The sequence below is a fragment of the Melanerpes formicivorus genome, unplaced genomic scaffold, assembly GCF_026170545.1.
Source record: "Melanerpes formicivorus ecotype bairdi unplaced genomic scaffold, bMelFor1.0.p_v2 SCAF_14, whole genome shotgun sequence".
Lineage (NCBI taxonomy): Eukaryota > Metazoa > Chordata > Aves > Piciformes > Picidae > Melanerpes > Melanerpes formicivorus.
Window position 1 is genome coordinate 3055900 of NW_027142366.1, and position 16914 is coordinate 3072813.

The window sequence follows — 16914 nt, forward strand, 5'->3', positions numbered from 1 at the left end:
CTCTTTGCTGGGCCGTGACCTTTCTCCCCCTCCTCTGGCCCCGGAGTCCTTTTCCTTGGGCCGGTCCCTTCTCCCCGGGGTCAGCCCCGTGGCGTTTTCGCCTCCTGGGGTCAGTAGCCTGGCGCTGGTGAGGCCCTCGTCTGCCTCCCGGCCCTCCGGTGCTGCCGAGGGACCCTGGCAGGGAGGTGAAGTCGGGTGGGGAGCCCCCCGGTAGCGTTTGCCGCCGCTGCTGGCCGTGGCCTGTCTGCAGGGACTTGTTTGGCATCCCCTGGGCCGCGCGTTTGTAACTCAGGAAGACAAATAACGTTGGCTGCAGGGCCGGCAGGGAAAGGCGGATATAAAGCTTGCTCTTCTGACCCTTGTTTTGTTGTGGAAACACTTGGTGCCACTGGGACATCTTGACATTTCAGGCATCTGCTGTGGGAGCTGCCGGAGAAAAGAAACCCAAAACACAGCTGTCCTTGGAGCTGAGGGATCTGTGTAAGAGATACTCCTCCTCCTCTTCCCCCCCCCCATTGATGTGAGTGCTGGCTCAGCTTGGTGGGAGAGAGCAAACACTGGGAGCAGTAATGTACACAGTGTTTGTGTGAGGAGGTGTCTGATGGGTGGTTCTGCCTCTGGAGCTGCACTCATTCCTTCAGATGGCTGGGGGAAAGTCAGGGTTTCTCCAAAGCATTCTGAGGCTGCCTAATTGTAGCTAAACCCACTGTGTGTGAAGAGGAAAGTGTGAGCTCACCAGGCAGCTCCTGCACCCTAGTTTGGGATGGGTGAAACCTAGGTTGGCTTCAGAAGTCACCATTGCCTCGAGGATCTGCTGGCACCGGCCGTTGGGCAGCTAACGGCTGGCTCCCACCTGCCAGTCTGGCTTGGGAGGTTTTGCTTTTCATCTTGCCTCTCACTTCATGACCTGAAGTATCTTCAGTTGTCTTCTAATAACTCATTTTGGAGTGCTAGACACTTAGCTTTCCTGTGGAAGTTTTGTTGTCAGTGTTTCCTTTCGGCTTCCTTGCTGCTTGTCAAGCAAGGTTCACTTTCTTGTGTGAAGTATTGTTGCTCGGTGCTGGTTTGAGGCTTCTGATGCTTTAGAAAAGAGAAGCAGATGCTGCTGCTGTGTGCTTTTATTTCCATTATTGAGGCCTAATGCTGAGGGACTCTGACTCTTCTCTGTGTGTTCCTCCTTGTGTCTCTTTTCCAGCTTGCTGAGCACCACTCAGCACAGCAGACTCTTCTCGCTGCATTTCAGGCAGCGATCCTAAAAGCCATTGCTAATTGGCTTGGTGGCTGAGAGGAGCAGGCAGCCCTAGTGCTAAAAGCTATGAGCAGAGCCCTCTGTCTTCTCTGCTTCTGTGCTGGTGGTGCTTCCTCTTTCATGCTTCTGTTTTGATCAACATACTTTGGAGCTCTTGAAGGTTTCTAGGAGTAGTAATGGAGGAGACTGATCTTGAAGGTCTCTTCCAACCTGGTTTATTCTATGTAATAGATCAGCTGGCTAGTTGGACTTTTCATTCTCAGTTATATGGTGGCCTCTAACAGCTTTCAGAGGCATAAGAACTTTTTATTCCCTCCAGTGACCTGTTTGGGAGGTGAGGGAGAAAGTTTGAGATCCATCATTCGACAAGGCCAAATCCTGAGCAGATTCTGGTACGTCCATGTACAGGTTCCAGGAGCCTGCAGCACAGACCATATGTGGAACCCATTTTCTTTGGGGCTAGTAGAATTGCAGGGAGAGCTTTTGATTGCAGAGCTATGGAATTTGCAGCTTTCATCAGGGCTTTTAATTCCTAGGACCAATGCTGTGCAGCAATTCCCCTGCCTTCCATCAGGCCTTTCGGTATTGTAAACATCTTAATAGCTTTCATGTGCTGGGTGTCTGCATGGTGTGACTAGATGCTAATAAACCATCATCTTGACAGGAATTTGTGCCTGGAATAGCAAGACTTGGGAAAGGACTCAGCCTCACTTCCTGAAGATCAGCCTGCTTGGTAGCGCTGCTTGTTGGTATCGAGCCTTCTCCCACCTCCTTTTGCTTCCTTCCTAGGGTGTTTTCCTGTCAGCCTGGCTGCAGGTAGCTGTGGCAGTCGGGGCAGGGGGAAGAGTAGTTGGGTCAGGCTTTACCGAGGAGGTACTTTCTGCTTTCCAGCGGGGTGCTGGCAGCCTGTCCCTAGGTTTGTGTTTCAGGAGCCGCTTCGGAAGTCCAAATTCCTGGGTAGTCCACGCTTTGTCTGCCGGAGAATGCAGTGGGCGTCACTGCCGCCGGCCAGCTCCCAGCGCTGGCAGCGCGGTCTGTGCTTTGAAATCGGACACAAATCACTTTAAAAGTCCTGTGGCAAAAATAGGTGGAGCGAGCACTAAACTCCCAACAACTCCGGCGCAGCTGGAGAGAAGGAGAGAGGCAGGAAGCGTGTCTCGGGGGGCCAGGAGCTGGTTAGCGAGTCACACGAACCCCAGCGCCAGAGACGTGGAGGAGCCCTTCGGGTGTATTGCAGTGCCTGCTGCCAGCAGCTCCCATTCATTAATTTGGAATGGGTGTCTTATGTTTAATTTCCTTCTTTTTTTCAAGTCATTGTGAGCGGTTTAGTGTGTCACAGCGCCGGCAGCGCGGCGCGGCCAGGGGTGTCGGCGCCGGCTGCTGCCTGCATTCTTATGGGGACGGGCAGAAGTGTGCCGCTAATTCAGCTCGTCAGGGGCTGGGGCGTGGGGGGTGGGTCTGGAGATATTTTAAGGCTCCTTTTAAATGATGGAATTCGGGCATCTCCTCAGCTACTCGAAGGAGAAAGGCTGATAGTCCAGGAGTCTCTCTGTGCGCTAAAACAACGGTGGTGTGCGTTGCTTGCCTCGGTGGAAGGGTTGGCTCCTCAAGCTGCTACGTGTGACTTAGCTGCTCTCAATAGGTTCAAACCCTGGTGGAGTGGGTGCCTAATTTTTCCTACAGCGAGCAGGGGAAGGTGTGAGGATGCAGGTGCAGCAGGACACTAGCTACCTCCCAGTGGCAGCAGAGGGGATAAGGTTATCTGTGCGCTGGTGTGGTAGTTCCTGTGTTTGAAGTGGAGCTTGGGTAGTGGTGCTGATCAGCACTTAGCCTGGTGAGGAGCAGAGTGGTTTTAATCAGGTTACTGGGACAGGAAAACTGGGGAGAGAGAGGCAGGAAAAAGAGAAGGCAGCCACTGAGCACTGTCCTGGTGGCTTCAGTAAGTTATCCCTGCCCCAGCACTGAGATGTGGGATGAGGGATGTTACTGAGCTGGGATGCTCTCTCTGCCTCTCTCTCTCTCAGCAGCCTTCATGTTGCTTTTACTCCAAAATCAACCTGAAATTCTGTATCTCAGCAGTGATGTTTTTTTTCCTCTGGGTCAGTGCTGCAGAGCTTGCAGGGGCTTTAAATTTGTACCAATCCTTGAGAAAGCTTAATTACCCAGGGCTGGAGATCATATTCCTGCTGAATGACACCTTTCTCCTAATTACCACTGCTGCTGTGGCTCCCTCCCTGTGTTGATGGGGAGAGCTGTCAGAGCCTGATTAAGTGGAAAACACATTGGGCTTTGGGGAAAGATTTCAGCGTGGGGCAGCTGCTACCCTGAGTGGTGGTGCTGTGTTGTAGTGTGTCTGACCCAGGCTGGGGGAAATTCACATGAAGTGTGGGTTCCTTGCTGCTTTTGGGGGAGCCTGCCCTCCTTTGCTGCTGCCAGTGGCCACAGGGTGTCCTTTGGAGGCTGTCTTCGTAACAAGCAGCAAAGTTGATGAGGTGAAATAAATCTAGGAGTGTATGTAGGTGTCAGGGTGACCTGAAATGTGCTCAGTTGGCTTCTGAGGACAAGTGCTGTATTGCTCACACTGAGCCTGCTCACCTCTGTAGAGAGGCCAGGCCACTGTTTGCATTATTTAGATAAACATTTGGACAAGATCTGTAGAGGCATCATGTGATGGCATGCTCTGCAGTATAAGGTGAGCAGGGTTTGTACTAAGTGGAAGCTTTGTTTGGATGGAAAATGGCTACAAGCAATGCATTTTGTCTGAAGCATGTCTGGCACAAGGCTCTTGCACTGCCTTGTCAACACTGACAGGCTCTTGCCCAGCTGGGGACACTGTTGTTGCTGGCTCTCAAGTGGAGGAGGGCAGACAGCAGTTGGCTTTTTGGCAGCCTTTGGGAAACCAGAGTTAGGAGCAGATTTACACTCTGACTTCCAGATATCATCCCAAAGACACGATGCATTTTTGCCTTTGATGGAGGGAGGGGAATGGGAAACCTCTCCCAACCTCTGCTGCTTGCAGATCAGTTTTGCTTGGAGGTACCTGGAGGCTGGTAGCAAAGAGACAGCCACATACCCCCGGCAAGTACAAAACGTGGTTGGCTGAAGGTGTTACAGTGGGATGGCAGAGTGAAAGGGGCAGTGATGTTGACAGCTGCCTGCAGCAGAGCTGCCTGGAAGGCTTCCCTCCTCTCCCTGCTCTGGCTGTGGTGCGTGGTAATGCAATTTAAGGGAGATGACAGCAGCAGCATAATGGGGAGGCAGGGAGAGAAGCTCGCTCTCCCTCGCAGGAAGCGGCGGCGCAGGGCGGTCCACACCTCCCCTGCTGCTAGGCTCTCCAGCTGCAGATGAAGATGACTGGCAAGATCCATTGGCTGGGGGAAAGAGTTCATGTCCTCCCTCCACGGTGTGGAACCGGAATCCCATTGTAGTGGAGCAGGCTCCATTGTGTATCAACTGGGAGGTGCCCTGGGATCGGCCGTGACGAGCACGGGCTGGCCGGAGCGCACCTCTGACTCCGGCAGCGCTCCTCAGCTTCGTGGCTTTGTGTTAGTCTAGCACTTTGTGGCTGCTTTTCCCTGCCCCTCCATCCCAGAGGGTTAAATAATCTGTTTAGTGTTGCACTGTTGCAACACCCAGGAAAAGAATTTGTGTGCTGCCACGGGAAGGCTTCAGCGGCGTTGGACTGCGGTGACTAAGGGGTAGGCATGCAGCTCTGCAGCCAGTCATGGCCTCAGCAAAGGGTTTGCCTGCAGCCTGGGTAACCTCTTTGCTGTGGCCTATCGTGGTTTTGGAGGCTTGCAGATGCCAAATGTTTATGTTCCTCGGGGGGGAAAGTGTGAGGTGCCTTGAGGTCTCCTAAATCTACAGGAGTGTGGACCTGGAGGATGAATGTGCAGCTCTGCTTTCCCTGCTTTTTAGCTGGCCAGCTGATAGCTCACATATTTGTGGCTGAGGAAAGGATAAGGCTGAATGTTGGAGGGCCTCTGAAGGTGGCTGTGATCTCACTGGTTTCAGTTCTGATGCAGGGACGTGCTTACCTCAAACACAAGCTCTTTGCTTTCCTGCTATTTTAACATACTGTGCTCAAACCCTGCCACGTGGTGTGGATGAAGTCAGACTGGACAACTGTCATGAGGCTGGAAGGCTGCCCTGGGTTTCAGGCTGGGATCTGTTGGGCACAAGGCTAACACGTGGCTGCAGAGGGAACCAAGTCCAGGTTTACAAAAGCAGTCGATGGCTGCCTTGAGAATCTGGAAAGAGCTGATGATCTGCAGGCCCTCAGCAGTGGGGATAGAACAGAATCAGCCAGGTTGGAAAAGACCTTTGAGATCATCAAGTCCAACCTATCACCCAACACCATCTGATCAACTAGTGCCTCATTCAGTCTCCTCTTCAACACCTCCAGGGGTGGTGACTCCACCACCTCCCTGGGCAGGTGGTGGAGTCACCCTCTCTGGAGGTGTTCTAAAAGGGATTGGAAGTGGCTCTTGAAGCCATGGTTTAGTTAGTCATGAGGTGTTGGGTGATAGGTTGGTGATGTGGTGTAGAACCTTTGCCTAAAACTGTCACAGTTGGACTTGATGATCTCTGAGGTCTTTTCCACCCTTATTGATTCTATATAAAACAGTGTTTAGAATCCCCTTTCCACTTTCGCTCCTGGTGATGTGTTATGATTTATGGCTTTTGTTTTCCCCCTGGAACACAACTTCCCCAGTGCAGCTTGGATGGTTGTTTCCAGAGCTGGTCTGCTAGGCAGTGGTGTTAACATCTTGGATGCCATTGTAACCTATCAATCCTGTGTGAGTTTCAAAGTCTTCTGGCTCTTACTGCAACTAAAAAGGAGCCTTTGTGCTTCCAACCTTCCATCTTTGGTCTAGTTAGTCCCTTGCTGCTGCTTTTAATAGCAGTATGCTGCTTGAGTGCAGCCTGGCTGCTCCTCCTGCTCCCAGTGGTCCCTGCAAAGGGGGCTGCAAGCAGAGCTGGTTGCTCCTCTGTGTGAGGGTCAGTGCCACAGCCTGGCCTGATGTTATTCCAACCAGCAACCTTAAGCTTCTTCGTTTCTTTATGCCCTCTCCAGTGAAAAATGGTGCCAAGGTGATCACCTGAAGGCATTCGACTTGTTAAATAGCTCCTTAAAAGGTTGTGCTTGGTTTCTTTGTTCTGTTATACCGTTTAAAGGTGACATTCAGGATCTCTTAAAGGAAAGAAAAAAGGAAGGGGGGGGGGGGAATCTACTAAGGATTTGGAGAGGAAATGCTGTGTCCTTTCCCCTGGAGGGCTCTGTGAAGTACAACCGAGGAGGAGCACTCTCATGTTCATCCTGGGGCACACAGGGCATCTCCCTTGTTCTTTCCTGCATGGCTGCTGGGTGGATGGGGAAGAGAAGGCAGCTGCAATTAATGTTATGTAGAGCAGTGGCAGGTATGTGCAGCCCATGGCAGGAGGTGGAGTCCAGCTCTTCCAGGCACCAGTGGCTTTAGTAACAGTGCTGCTTGGAGGAAGGAGCCTCTGCCCCCTCCTCTTGGGAAAGAGAGGAGTTCAGGGCAAGAAAGCTGGAAGTAAAACTCGCTGTGGCAGCAGCAAAGCTGCAAGCTGCAGGGTTTCACATGCCCTTCCTTTTGTCCCCACCCTTGTGCCACAAAACCAGAGCAAAACAGTTCTTGAAAGTGATGGTTTGGGAGATAAGCTGCGAGCCCAAAGAGGGTGGCTTTGTGTGTGCTGCCACAGCAAAGGGCTGAGCTGCTGGTGGATGAATTGCTGATGGAGTCAGAGAATTGTCAAGGCTGGAAGGGACCTCAAGGATCAGCCAGTTCCAACCCCCCTGCCATGGGCAGGGACACCTCACACTACAGCAGGTTGCTCACAGCCACATCCAACCTGGCTGCAAACACCTCCAGGGATGAGGCTTCCACCACCTCCCTGGGCAACCTGTGCCAGGCTCTCACCACCCTCATGGGGAAGAACTTCTTCCTAACATCCAATCTGAATCTACCCATTTCTAGTTGTTTTTTTTTCTCCATTCCCCCCAGTCCCATCACTCCCTGACACCCTCAAAAGTCCCTCCCCAGCTTTCTTGTAGCCCCCTTCAGATCCTGGAAGGCCACAAAATGCCAAGCCCATGCCTGGGTGATGTGAGAGAAGGAGGGTTTGGATTTGGGGGTTTGCACTGATTGATCTCACACGTGCCAGGAATCCGAGGCAGGCAGAGGAATACCTCTGCAGGAGCTAACTGCAGAGCTGCCTCTTCCCTCAAAGCCTTGAATTTTCCCTTTGCTCTTAAAGTGAAGTGCTCAAGGCAGTGGCATTAACTCTTTCTAACCAGACTTTGCCATTTTAAGGCTTTTTTTTTATCTCAGGGCTCAATCTAACAGAGCAGAGAAATGACTGATCCCAAAGCTCTCCTATCTCTTGTGCAGAGTGGTGTTTTTCCCCATGCATCAGGAGCATCAGTCTCATGCTGATCAGAGGGATGTGGTGATAGGGAGCCCCCCTATTTAGCAGGAGACTGATGGGAAGGCAGTGAGATGTCCAGCAACTGCCCTTGATGCCAGTCATCAAGGAATAGCTTGAAGACACCAGAAACCTTCAGCTGAGTTGAGTTACTAGTTGCCCATTTCTGGAAGACCACTCCATCTGTTTCAGAGCAGTCTTAGTCTCATAGTATCAGTCAGGGTTGGAAGGGACCACAAGGATCAGCTAGTTCCAACCCCCTGCCATGGGCAGGGACACCCCACACTAGCTCAGGCTGCCCAGAGCCTCATCCAGTCTGGGCTTAAACACCTCCAGGGATGGGGCCTCAACCACCTCCCTGGACAACCCATTCCAGGACCTCACCACTCTCATGGGGAAGAACTTCCTCCTCACATCCAGCCTGAATGGTTGTTGGAGAAGAGCTCCCAGAGCAGAGAGATGGCTTTTGGTCAGGAGAACTGGAATCATTGCAGCTGGCCAGCTGAGAGGTGAATAAGACACAGCTGGACAGATTTGCCTCCTTCTGGATTCTGTGGTGATAGATGCCATGAAAATGGAGCTTGGGTATGGAAAATAACATCTGAAGTGACACTGTCACCTGGATGGGATGAGGAGCTCCAAGTGAGGTTGATTAGAAGGCTTGTGATGCGCAGACAGTTGAGATGCTTCCTGTGAGCCCGAAGTTGCCTTGTGAAATGGGGCAGTCTAGATGGGGATTTGAACCCAAGTAATCCCTGAAAATCTCTCTTAATTGCTCCTGACTAAGCAATTGTCTTTGGGCTGGAGCAGTGACACAGGTGGAGCTCATACTCTGGTAATCCATCGTTCTCTTAGCAAGCCAAGCTGCTGCTGGAAACCAGGTGTGCTTGCCTGCCAGCCCCTGCCCACACACTCCTCTCTTCAGGAGGCCAGAGGAAAGGCTTTTGGGCAGGGCCCAATGCTTTTGTTTGGCTGTGGTTTCCCTCTTCTCCCAGAGCTGTGGGCAGGCCTCTGGGCAGACCTGCAAGGCAGAAGCCCTGCAGCAGGTCCCCCCCCCCTTTAACCTCTGGCCTTATTCCTTGGCACAGCGTGATGCTCCCGGGGCACAGCAGGCAGGATGGTTGTGCAGAGCAGTTCTTGCTGGGCCGATGATCAGGGGAGCTCTCATTTTCAGTTGGGGTGATGCCACTTAGCACAATCCACCACTGCTAATCTCTCCCTGCTTTTGCTGAGTGAATGCTAGAAGGAGCAGCCCCCAGCAAACCCTGAGCCCTTTGAAATGATTCAGCGGAGTGCTTGGCAGTCGAGTCGAGCTGCTTGATTTCCCTTCTGGTGTGCTTTGCCTTTTTTGGGGGGGTTTGGGTTGGGTTTTTTTTTTTCTAAGGGTGGAATTTTTAGCTTTTCCTTTTGCTGGTTGTCACAAGGCATGCATTATTTAAGTAGCTTCTCTTTGTTTTAACAGCTTGAAAAGAGTCAGAGATTCACCTTGCTCGCAGGCTACCAGCAGACACATTTGCTGCCCGCAGGCACAAAGTGGGAGTTGATGCTCTGCTGTCAGTGTAGGTGAGCAACACTGGTGTTGCAGTATGGGGGAGAGGCTAAAGCACACAATGATTTGATGTTGCTGACATATCTTTCAAGTTGCTCTTTTTTCCCCCCCACCCCCCCATTCGGTTGGGATTTCTCTTCCTACCTCCCTGCAGTGCTTTCTGTCTAGTCATGTTGCCTTGAGCTAGAGCCAGGAAAGAGCACTCTGAGACTAGTCCCATCCTGGCTGTGTGGGAGTTCAAGATTTCAAGTGCTGTAAGTAGTGTGTGTGTGTGGGGAAAGAGATCACATGTGCCTGGGATGGGGTGGTGGGGAGGGTGTCTCCCTTTGTCGCTTCGAATCCCAGCGCTGTCTGAAGACGCTCGCTGCAGCGCAAACGTGAGGTGGTGGAGGGAGAGAGTTTGAGTTCTGCTCCAATTAACTGCAGCCCAGAACACCCACACACACTGGGAGTTTAAATATATGCACAGTCCCCCCCTGCTTGCTATTTTTAGGCTTAGGCTAAAAATATGTGATGTGGTGTTAGCAGGGATTTTGAATGGGTTATGGAACCACGGAGCGTTCAGAGGTTGTCTGCTCCAACTCCCAGGGCAGGCCACACAGGAATGCATCCAGGCAGGCTGTGAAAGCCTCCAGAGAAGGAGGCTCTACAACCTCTCTGGGCAGCCTGTTCCAGCACCCTCACCATAAATAAGACATCCTTGTGTAAGCAGCCTGTGTGCTCTGCACTGCCTCTTAGCTCCTGATCCATTGACTCATGGCAGCAGCTGGGACCAGCGGTTTTGTGGATGATACTGAAGCTTGTCCAGAAAGTATGTGTGACCTCAGCTGGCAGTCTGAGATCTGGTCAGCTCAGAGAATGGTTGCACAAGTCCCTGGTGGCCTCTGGCATTCATTTATCTATTTCCCCCCCCCAGTAGCTGTTCTGTTAGTGAGTTGCTCTCCTCTGAAGTCGCTGTAGGGAAAGCTTTATCAGGGAGGCTTTTATTGCCTGTGCAGGGAAACAGTTTGGATGCTCAGAGTCATGAACACATGGAGCAACATGGGAAATGGAGAGGAGATCTGGGACTCCCCCTCTTCAGCATTGTCTTCACTATGCTGTCAGGGTGGCTTTGAAGCCTTGCTGAGAGTGGTGCCACGTGGGTGTTTGTCCAGCTTGCTGTACTGTAGTGGAAGGGTTTAAGAGAGGAGGGAGGGGAGGGGGGAGGCTTCCAAAGTGTGCCTCTGTCTGCTGCCAGGTCTGTTTCCTTTCAAACAGCTTTGATATCCTGTCCTTGACTGCACTGCACAAAAGCTGATGGGCCTGTTAGGGCTTGGTTGTAGGTAGCCTTATTCTCCACCTACAAATAGGCACAGAAATCACTGGGGTGGTGTGAGGCATCTCCTTTCTATCTGTCTTCCTTGCTTTTTATTGTGTTGTTTATGTAGGGCAAGACCCCAGGGTGGCTCTGATCTTGTTCCTTCACATTCCTGGAGGCCCTAGTGCTATAATAAACATGAATAAACTTCCTGCTCATGCCACTAGATGGAACTGGCCTGTGCTTATAGATCTTTGTTTAAACTTGAGCTCTGTATTGAGCATTGACAAAATGAACTGCTAGCTCTTGGAGGAAGCTTGACTCTAACCCTCAAAGCAGTGCTTTATTAAGCTGCTTGGCCTTTTATGCAGCCTGTTTTGAAGCAGAAAAGTGGTGCATTGCTGGCTCTTAACAGGCTTGGGATTTGGTGGTGGTGTTTCCTTCACTGTGCATTACTGTTAATGCTCTTTATGCCAATCCTGCTTTCAAACCACCACGAGTTTGTGTGGTGATCTGTGCACATCTTCCTTACACAGGTGGGGAGACACTCTGTTCTCCCACATTTCATTGCAGATCATTCCCTGCACCTCCTTCATGATGCTCAAGATTGAAGTGTGCAAGTTCCTCTCTCCAGGAACCAGAGCTGCCTTTAGAGGGCATGTTCTTAATGTTAGTCTTGAGGCTCTCCCCTTGGTCTTGGGTGTGAACAGCTGTGGTTTAGCCAGCTTTGGGCAATGCACCACTGGAGCTATTTGGGAGAAGATTATTTTGTTGGCTGTGCCCCAGCATTTGTGGTGTAGACCCAAGCATGTGCACCCAGCTCTGCTGACACATTGCATGTCTGCCTAGGGGAGGAATAGCCAAGCCATGGAGCTTAGCTCAGAGAATCTGAGCAGACACCTGCCTAGCCTCTGTCCACACCACTTGATGCAGTGAGCACTGATTTGTAGCTCTCATGAATGTCCTTGTTCCTCCTCAGCCAGGCTGTGTGATCCTTTGCCTTTTTGCTTGCCAAGAGGTTTCTCTGTTGGGCCTGAGTCTGTGTGAAGGCATCCAGGGCGAGATGGATGCTGGCTCTGTGGGGTCTGTTGGTTGGTGCAAGGAGTCCTCAGTGGGACCAGTCTGCTGGATAGCAGGAGTGGTTGGCATGGGGACATGTTGTGAAGTGGCCTGGGTGCCCTCCTGGCTTTGCCTCTGGCCTGCTTGGTGGCCTTGGCCACACAGGTGCTGTCAGTGCTTCCCATTGCTCCTCATTTGGAATTGCAGGAAGCTGGCTGATCTGAAGTGCTGAGAGGGCCAAGGATGGGGAAGGGCTCTGCAGGGCTCGTTGGTAGCTATTCAGGAGCAGCAGTAACTGTAACTTGTGGATGTGGCCTTTAAAAACCCCAGAGATTTCACCAAGTGACCCAGCAGCTGAGCTGTGGCTCCAGCACCTGTCTGCACTGATGGGAACAGCACTTTCCTGCCACTCTGGCAAATAAGTAAGGTTTATTTCTTCTTGCTTATAAGGCAGAAGCTGAAGACCCAGGTCTTGCTTTTGAAGTCTTTTCAAAGCATCACTCTGCCCTTGATACTGCTGGAGCTGCTTACTGGAAGCAGGGTGTGCTGCTGAGGTGCCAGGCCTCACACGCAGGGGGAGCTGCATGTCTGTAGTAACACTGCTTGGAAGAGGCCTCTGCAGTTCCCTTCCCTCATGTCCCACCCCAGTGTGGACCATCGCCAGTGCTGGGCCCAGGTGAGTGTGGCTGTGTGTAGAATCATGGAATCAACAAGGTTGGAAAAGACCTCAAGGATCATCAAGTCCAACCTGTCACCACAGACCTCATGCCCACTAGACCATGGCACCAAGTGCCACATCCAATCCCCTCTTGGACACCTTCAGGGCTGAGGACTCCACCACCTCCCTGGGCAGCACATTCCAGTGGCTAACAACTCTCTTTGGGAAGAACTTTCTCCTCACCTCCAGCCTAAACCTCCCCTGGTGCAGCTTGAGACTGTGTCCTCTTGTTCTGGTGCTGGTTGCCTGGGAGAAGAGACCAACCCCCTCCTGGCTACAACCTCCCTTCAGGTAGCCAAGCCTTGAAGCCCTTGGTGGTGGAGGTTCCCTGTGGAGAAGGCTGCTTTGGACACCAAGCCCTGCTGGTGGCAGCCTTTGTGTGGGCTGAGCGAGCATCCTGCTCTGCACAGAGGAAAGCTCCTGCTTGCTTACCCCAGTGCCTGCAGAGCAGGGCTGTGGTCCTTGTCTGTGCAGGCTGCTCTGCAGGAGCGGGGAGGATTCCTGCCCCAAAGCAGCCAGCTCTTGGTGTGCCATGCAGTGTGTGCTCGCTGTGAAACGAGCCCTGGCTTCTGGCTCCTGTAGCTGCTAAATCACACTGACTTGCATTATTGCTGTCCTGCATTCAAATATTTTGAAGCTGGTAATGATTGGTTCCTTGGGGGGCTATAGATATGAGTAGTTGGCATGCATCTGAACTGGTTTCTTCATCTTGCTGTCCTAGCTGCAAATCCTGCTCCCTGCAGAGGAGGCTAAGTAGAAATACTGGGGAGGAATTTATGCTGCTCTTGTGTGCTAGCAAACAGGATTTCACAGCAGAGCCACCATCTTCTTCCAACTGCATCAGTAAATGTTTAATGATACAGATTCCTTGGTGCCCTGATGATGAGATGAACATTTCTCCATAAAAAGACCTCCTTTCTCCTGCCAGTGATCAAATTGTGCTCAGGGCTCCCCTATGCATTCAGCCACTCTGTGGTAGCAGCGATGGAGAGCTCTGAGCTGACAGGACATAAAATGGAAACCTACTGTTCAGGTTGCAGTGATTCCTCTGAACTCCTAATGCTGCTCAGGAGCCTCCAGCTGACTCATTGTAGCTGAGAGCAGGTGAGGGGGGTAGCAAATTTTGGTCCCAAAAGCTCAGTCCTGTGAAGGAGCCTGGTTGCTGTTTTGCTCTCTTTTTGGTTTGAGAGCAGGTTGGGGCATCCTGGAGCTGGTGCCAAACCCTCACTGAGGAGGGAATGTGTCATGGATCAAGGAAGTCTATTCTTTAACCTGGCAGCTAGTGGCAATAAAGAGTGTTCTGTACATGTGGCTTGCTCTGTGATGCTTGACAGTACAGGCACAAAACCCTTGCACACTGCCCTGCCAGGAGGGCAGCTTCCTTCTGGTGAGACAGCAGCATGGATGCTGTGGAAGTCAGCTCCAAGCACCTCTGGTCCCTCTGAAGTTGTGCCTCAGCTTGGTGGCACATGAATGAGTGAGTCCAGGGTGTGATGCTGGTGTCTCCATGTCAGTATGACTCACTTCATGATTCAGCTTAACAGCTGGGGTGCCTGGGCTGACCCAGGATGTCAGCTGTTTGCCTGGGTTCAGCACTTTAATGCCATGAGCTCATACCACAAACGCAGCAGGGGAGGGTTGTAGTGGCATCAACTGGCACCTATGAGATGTGGGTTTACAGTGCTGTCCTGTGGCAGCTCAGGCAAGTGGCTCTTGTTCCCTTCACCAGTAGATGGTGGCAGAAGCACCACTGTGTGAGCTGATGCATCAGGTTTTTGACTTGAAACAGGAAATTCCACATCTGGGAGTCTGAGTCCTGGCTGGACAGAGTTGCATCTTCTCCTCCCTCCCCTTTCTGTGATTCCATAGCTGCTTTGTTTCTTGATGTCCTCTCAGAGAGGCCTCTGGGGCCTGATTGCACTCTTCATTTGACTGTCTTAACTGTCAGAACAAAAGGTGACATAAACATGTCTGCTTTTAGGCACTGACAAGTTGGTTGGGAGAATTATCCTCACGGAGAGACTGTTCTGGGGGGAGCCAGGAGAACCCCAAAAGGGTTGAGTGGCTCAGTCTTGGGGAAAGTCCGGTTAGGGTGTTGCTGAGTCTCTCCTCACTCTCTCCTGTTTTGATTTTGTCTTCTAGTTGCTCATGTGAGCCTGCCTGGCCATGCCCAGGTGTTGACACTGCAGGGGAGAGTTGTTTAAAATGGCAGAGAGAGGTGGAAATGAAGAAGTGATCAACCTGCAGAGCTTCCGCAGCCACCGAGGGAAAGGTGAGCAGCCTCTGGTGCACGCCCCCCGCGCCGGGCAGGGCTCTGCTTGCAGGCAGCAGGATCCATGATGCTGCACTTGCAGGAGTTCTCTCAATGGCAGCCTGCTTGGTGGTCTGCTTTGCCATGTTATGCACTGCTCTGTTACACTTCCTTCACAGCCACCCACAGAAGATTCTCTCTTTTTATGCTGACATGCAAAATATTTGACTCCTGCCTTTCTCACTTCGGGCTGCCTTGAGGCAGTTTGCTAACTTCTTGGCAGCACCACAGGCTCATAGAATCCTGCAGAGGTACTTCAGCAGATCTGAGGGGCTTGTAGTCTTCCCCCCTCCTGAGGACCTTGTGGGCTGCTTCTGCATTCCAGTCCTCACAGGGCTGTGCACGTTTGCATCTGTTCCTCCGAGAGTGGCCTTCAACTGCTGCTCTCTGTGTGTGCCTGAAGAGTAATAAAGGAGTACTTGTGGATGCTCAGGGTAAAGCACAAGCTGAAGTGTGTAAGGTCATAGGGAAAGCATGGTTGTGTGCTGCCCCTGCAGTGCAGAAATCCTCTCTGGCTGGAGTGTCTCCTGAGTTCCAGCAGCATCTGTGTTCTACTCTTTACAAGCCTTGAGGGACAAGGGAGTCACCTCATAGCAGAGTGTCCTCTTCACCTGCAGCCAGGGGATCTATCTCAGTCTTGCAAAGAGGCTGAATTGCACAGGGAACCTTATCTCTCCTCTAGAATGCACTGTACATCAATAGAAGAAAGCACATCATCCCTGAAGTGCTGACAAGTCCAGGACCTCTCTGCAGAAGTTACAAAGCACTCTGTATGTGCTTCAGAATAATTATTCAGCAGCTAGAAGGATCACTGTGATACTGTGATCTGGGGCCAGGTGGGGCACTCAAATGGAGCCTTGAGCAGCCTGGTCCAGTAGGAGGTTGAAACTAGATGATCTTTAAGGTCCCTTCCACCCCAACCCATTCTACAGTCCCAAGGATCTCTACGTAAGTGTCAGTGAGTTTCCTGCATGTGCCATTGTGCCACTGTGGTGAGCTGTACTTTGTGCTGGAGGTCTGAGGGAGGTAGGAGTGGCTGTCACAGTAAATTGCAGAGGAACCAGTGACCCCAGAGTGCTTCTTCCCTCTTGCTGCAATTCCAATGTGAAGCTTGCTTCTCCAGGTGTTCCTGTGCCTGTGCTCTGTGCTTGCAGTTATTTGCCTTTAGCAATCTGCCAACTTCCCTTCCCTGCAGACCGGGTAAGCCGCAGGGACGAAGGCCATATCATGATATCAGATTCCTCAGATGAAGACTTCCCTTTGCTGCTGGAAGCACCAGTGGAGCAGCAGCCTGAGGAAGAGGAAGATGATGTAGTCATCTTGACAGAGGTAACTTTTCACTCCTATACTTGCCTTTGTGGGCAACTCGTGCAAACATCTGATGTGTTCCTCTGAGAGTCCTGCCCAGTTAGAGTAACTGTCTCAGGATGTCTGAAATGAACGTTGATGTGACACTGTGTGGGGGGTGTGAAGAGTGTAATCATGTTTGGGGCACAGAAGGGAAGAACCACACTCTTAAACTAGCTTGCATTTCAAGTTCCACCTAACACAGGCTGTAGCCTCCACGTTCTCCCTGTCCAGAGAGGTGGAATGCTTTGTAAGAGGACTTGATTGATGTTCCCTAGAAGGCAGGTCTTCAAAACATGCCTTCTTTGACCTTCTATGCTGCTTCTGTGCCTTTTGGTGCCTTGCTGGGCTGGGACAGACACTGACATTTGTGCAGTTTTACAAAGCCATCCCACCTGGCAAAGAAAAATCTCCTTTCAGTGGCCCAAGCAGTCACACAGAGGAGCAGCAAAGGCTTTAGCTGACCCTGATGAAGTGTCTAATTCCATAACTAAGCTATAGTAAGAATCTATTCCACTTACCTGTTAAAGTGACCAGAGGCATTGAGAAAATGGGTTGTAAGGCCTGCTGCTTCTTAACTGAAAACAGTAGCATAGGATATTTGGCCTCTCTCGGCCAAACCAAGGCCAGAGATAAATGTTTTGAGCTTTGGCTCCTGCCCATTTAGATAAGCTGGTGGGAATGCAAACATGCTGTCAGTTCCTCCTTCCCAGACAATTTAATGGGAGGAAAGTGGGGACTGAGGTGAGCTCAGGAAGCTATTCCAGTCTGCAAGTCCTGTGCAGCCCCAGCTCTGCCAAACCTCTTAGCACTGAGAATGGAGTTCAGAGAACCAAAGGTTATGTGGGCTGCAGCTTTGTGCCTTGCTAAGCACCTTGCTAAACAGACTTTTCATCTGTTTCCCATCAGAAATTTGATTAGCTGCAAAAGATCA

The 16914-nt window shown here is 51.5% G+C and overlaps 1 protein-coding gene across 3 annotated transcripts in view; it reads left to right on the forward strand.

Moving 5' to 3' along the window:
* RNF216 (ring finger protein 216) overlaps nt 1-16914 on the forward strand; it is an 88367-nt gene that overhangs the window by 500 nt on the left and 70953 nt on the right. The window contains exons 2-4 of one of the 3 annotated variants that reach the window (XM_068146616.1): nt 411-480; nt 14465-14594; nt 15829-15962. In XM_068146616.1, the coding sequence (XP_068002717.1) occupies nt 14528-14594; nt 15829-15962 (201 nt within the window). In that variant the 5' untranslated portion in view covers nt 411-480; nt 14465-14527. Of the gene's footprint in view, nt 1-410; nt 481-9199; nt 9263-14464; nt 14595-15828; nt 15963-16914 lie in introns of those variants that run through there. The other 2 variants (XM_068146617.1, XM_068146615.1) reach the window with 2 other exon arrangements.